The sequence below is a fragment of the Galeopterus variegatus genome, unplaced genomic scaffold (assembly GCF_000696425.1).
Source record: "Galeopterus variegatus unplaced genomic scaffold, G_variegatus-3.0.2 Scaffold4085, whole genome shotgun sequence".
Taxonomy (NCBI): Eukaryota; Metazoa; Chordata; class Mammalia; order Dermoptera; family Cynocephalidae; genus Galeopterus; species Galeopterus variegatus.
In genome coordinates this window covers 82326-86713 of record NW_007730196.1, presented here as the reverse complement: position 1 = coordinate 86713, position 4388 = coordinate 82326, and the positions used below count along the sequence as shown (strand labels likewise).

The window sequence follows — 4388 nt, the reverse complement described above, 5'->3', positions numbered from 1 at the left end:
CTTCGAGACCCGGGCCCTCCCTTCTGTGACCCCGCGCGGGTTTAGGGGCGTCGCCGGGCCGCGGACCCCACGAGCGACAGGACTCCGGGCGGCGAGGCGACCAGATCCGGTGGCTCGGAGCCCGAGGTGCGGCAGGTGGGTGCGGGGCGCGCGGTCCCTGCCGGCGTCGGCTGGGCGTCCCGGCGGGAGCGAGGGGCTGGGGGAGGCCGGGAGGATGCCAGGCGGCGAGCGGCCGGGGACCGAGGGGCGACGTTCCCAGCCTCCGGGGTCCCCCAGCCGGCCGCTCCCCACGCCCGCCCCGTGACTGACTCGGAAGCGCGACGCCCAGCAGACGCTTGTTCCTCGGAGGCCCGTGACGCGCTGCCCGCGGGGGGCAGAAGGTGGCCCGGCTCCCCTCCCTGCACCAGGGGCTGGCCCGGTCCCAAGGGCAGGGGGACCTGGGGCGGGGTTCCCGATCCATGGAGCACGAGGCCTCCACCTCACCTTTATGACTATCAACATGGCACGTGCAGAAGGAAACCGCCAAGAGTCGCCGTCGTGCCCGGATGTGGGGGACCAGGGGCGATAGAGGGTTTGCTACTCCGGTTATCGCCAGTTAGGCCCCTTTTTCTTCTGAGCATGCCCTGCACACAGCAGGCACGGATCCTACACGTGCAACTCTGTGAGCTCTTACACGTGTCTACACCCGTGTGATCACCACCCAGATCTGCACGTTTCCAGCCCTTGGAGGGCTCTCCAGCGCCCTGCCAGTTGACACCCCCCCAAAAACGACTCCTGTCACCTCGCTGTGACAGGTGACTTCCCGTTCCTCCGCTTCACACAAGTGCAGTCACAGGTGTGCTCCTGTCCCTGGTCTCTCTCCTTCAGTGTGGCCTGCGTGCCTTTGGTCCAGGCCGTTGACCCTGGCAGTGGCCCGGCCACCGTCCTTGCTGTGGAGCGTTCTCACGCACACGTGCAGTTTGCTCGTCCACATACTCTTCGTGGATGTTCGGGTTGTCTCCTCATGAGGACAAAAGCTGCTGGTGACATGCTTGCTTTCGTCCTTTTGTGGACATTGTGATCATTCCTCCAGGGGCAAACCTAAGAGTGGAGCTGCTGGGTGACAGGGTGCGCACATGCTCTCCTAAGAGTGCCCACTTGTCTTCCAAAGTGGCCACGTCACCCCACATTTCTGCCATGGTTGGTGAGGGTTCCCACTGCCCGCACCTCCCGACACGTGTGGCGAGCATCTGTCTTTCTGATTCCAGCCACCCCGGTGGGCACGAAGTGGTATCTTGTCGTGGCTTTGATTTGCATGTTCCTCACGGCCGATGGTGCCGGGCACCTTTCCATGGGTTTGCTGGCTGTTACGATATCCTTTGTTGACGAGCCCCTGTTCAAGTTTTTGTCTTTTTTTTTCAAATGGGTTGTTAGTATTTGCCTTATTCAACTGTAGGTGGTCGATATAGTCTGGTTATTAGTTCTTTGTCTCATATACATCTTCTGATAATCTCTCAACTTGTAGTTTACATTTTTACTTTCTTAGTAAATTTCTTAATTTTAATGAAGTCCATTTGTGTTTTTTGTTCATTTTTAAGTACTCTTTTCCTACCCGAGGTGGTGCAGATATGCTCCTGTTTTCTTCCAGAAGCTTGAGGGACGGATCAAGTTAACTGTTTACGTGCAGGTCTGCCGTCCGTCTTGAATTCATTTTGTGTGTGGTGTGAGGTGGGGATCAAGGCTCATTTTTCCCGTATGATAAACGGCGATTACAAAGGCCTTCCCCCTACATATTTTTCTGTTTGGACTTTTAAAGTCAGAAGGTTCTACCTTTGCAACCTGAAGAAAATGCACTTTAAAAAACATACAAGTAAAATGAAGTGGGAGAGAAGAGTTGGTGGTAAGCAGGGCCCCCCTGCCCAAGAAAGTGAGAAACACAGCTGAGAAAGTGAGGCCTCAGTGGTGTGCTGGGGGCAGGGCTGGAGCCTCTACTCCCAGGGGGCTGCCCTGCTGTGTTCTGGTTTTCCAAAAAGCCCAGTCAACCCAGAGGCCTTTGCACTTGCATTGAGGCCTGGGGTGCAGGTCTTGCTGGGTCATGCACCAGGGGAGAGCTGGTCAGGTAGTTCTCAGGTTCTCCTGGATAGCTGGGCAGATTAAGCAAAATGGTGTCTTCTCGAGGGGAGTCTGAGCCTCTATTCTTCTGAGACTGGCCCGTGTGACCCTGTGCCTATCACAGTGGCCTCGTGGGAGTGGAGGGGTGCCTCACTTGCATCTTTAATGGGTATCTTCTCCCACAGGACGAGCAGGTTGCCCACAGATGCCCCCTCCCCAGCCCAAGGAGCAGCACTCCCCAGCCCTGAGCCCAGCGTGAGAGGCAGAGATGGCACTGAGCCCTGAGTCCACGAGCAATTTTCCTGTGCTAGCTGTGACAGGTAGCACCATGCCTGATCCCCCTGGTGGCCCCAACGTGTCCCTCAATGACTCGTGGGCCAGCCCGATGGAGCCCAGCTCCCTGGAGGACCTGGTGGCCACGGGCACCATCGGGGCAGTGCTCTCAGCCATGGGCGTGGTGGGTGTGGCGGGCAACGTGTACACGCTGGTGGTCGTGTGCCGCTTCCTGCGGGCCTCAGCCTCCATGCACATCTACGTCATCAACCTGGCACTGGCTGACCTGCTCTACCTGCTCGGCATCCCCTTCATCGTGGCCACCTATGTCACCAAGGGGTGGCACTTTGGAGACATGGGCTGCCGCATCCTCTTCAGCCTGGACTTCCTGACCATGCACGCCAGCATCTTCACCCTGACCGCCATGAGCAGTGAGCGCTATGCTGCGGTGCTGCGGCCGCTGGACACGGTGCGGCGCTCCAAGGGCTACCGCAAGCTCCTGGCGCTGGGCACCTGGCTGCTGGCCCTGCTGCTGACACTGCCTGTGATGCTGGCCATCCGGCTGGTCCACCGGGGCCCCAAGAGCCTCTGCCTGCCGGTCTGGGGCCAGCGTGCCCACCGCGCCTACCTGACGCTGCTCTTCGGGACCAGCATCGTGGGGCCCGGCCTGGCCATCGGGCTGCTCTACGTCCGGCTGGCACGGGCCTACTGGCTGTCGCAGCGGGCCCCCTTCAAGCAGACGCGGCGGCTGCCCAGCCCCAGGGTGCTGTACCTCATCCTCAGCATCGTGCTGCTCTTCTGGGCCTGCTTCCTGCCCTTCTGGCTGTGGCAGCTGCTCACCCAGTACTGCGAGGCCCCACCGCTGGCGCCCCGCACGGCACGCATCGTCAACTACCTGACCACGTGCCTCACCTACGGCAACAGCTGCGTCAACCCCTTCCTCTACACGCTGCTCTCCAGGAACTACCGCGACCACCGGCGCCGCCGCCCGCGCGCCCCGGCCAGCGGCAGCCTCCTGCTGAGCCGGGCCCGCTTCCAGCGCAGCTCGGGTCTCTTGCTGTCCCCCGGCAGCCAGCAGGCCACTGAGACCCTCACGCTGTCCCCGGCAGCCCCTAGAGGGTTCTCAGGGTGCCCAGTGTGAGTTCGGGGGTGGGGTGGGGGCTGGAGGCCAGGCAAGGGGCCCCGAAGCCCGGATCGCTCCCTGGAACACCTTCCCAGAAACCCCCTGCTCCTGGCTGACAGGCCTGGCCCTTCCTCCTCCGTCCTCTTCTGGAAAGCTCCCTGCTCTCCCTTCCCGTGGCTCCCTTCAGCTCCACCAGCGCCTTCCCCACAGTGCCCAGAAGCGGCCCCCACCCTCCATCTCTGGGGGTCTCCGGGAGGCGCAGGCCCAGGCCCAGCTTCTGAAGGCCACAGTGAATCTGTTCTTCTGAGGCTTCATCCCCCAAAGCAGCAGACGTCAGAATCCAGCTGGGGTGCCCCTGCCCATGGCAGGCACGGGACCCTCCCCTCCTGGTTGGGCCTCCCCTCTGTCCCTGCTGGCTTCTGTGCAACTCCATTCCTCGTCTTCAGCACTTGGAACAATAAACCCTGAGCTCTGCTGCCAGTGTCCTGCCTCAGCATGGGGATGGGATGTCCAAGGGGCGGGAGGAGGGTCCAGGGCACAGAGGATCCCCAAAGAGCCACCCCACCATCATGTGGATGAACCTCTTGGTCTGGCTGGTGGGGGGGCATGTGGGCCTTTGAAGCCTTTGCAGGGGGCTGGCCGCTGTCCCTACAAGACACCCTCCTCCTCACTTGGGGCAGAGGAGGCGGTCAGGGGGGGCGGGCACACCTGAGGCTGTGGGGCAGGCCGGGTGGGGTGGGCTAAGGTCGGGGAGGGACCGCCCAGCAAAGGGCTGAAGCTGCAGGTGCAGAAAGAAAAAGGCCCGGGACTCTGGCCCGACCGTCAGGCCTGCAGGCCCCACACCCACTGGCCACAGCCCATGTGGAGCTCAGGTTTGGTCAGAATGAGATGCAGGTCCCTC

The 4388-nt window shown here is 61.7% G+C and overlaps 1 protein-coding gene across 1 annotated transcript; it reads left to right on the top strand.

Annotated features, from left to right (window-relative positions):
- The first annotated feature begins 2359 nt into the window (after positions 1-2359).
- UTS2R (urotensin 2 receptor) lies at positions 2360-3862 on the top strand. The gene has a single exon (XM_008586704.1). It carries the CDS (start codon positions 2360-2362, stop codon positions 3503-3505), a length of 1146 nt encoding a protein of 381 aa, XP_008584926.1. The 3' UTR covers positions 3506-3862.
- Positions 3863-4388: the final 526 nt, after the last annotated feature.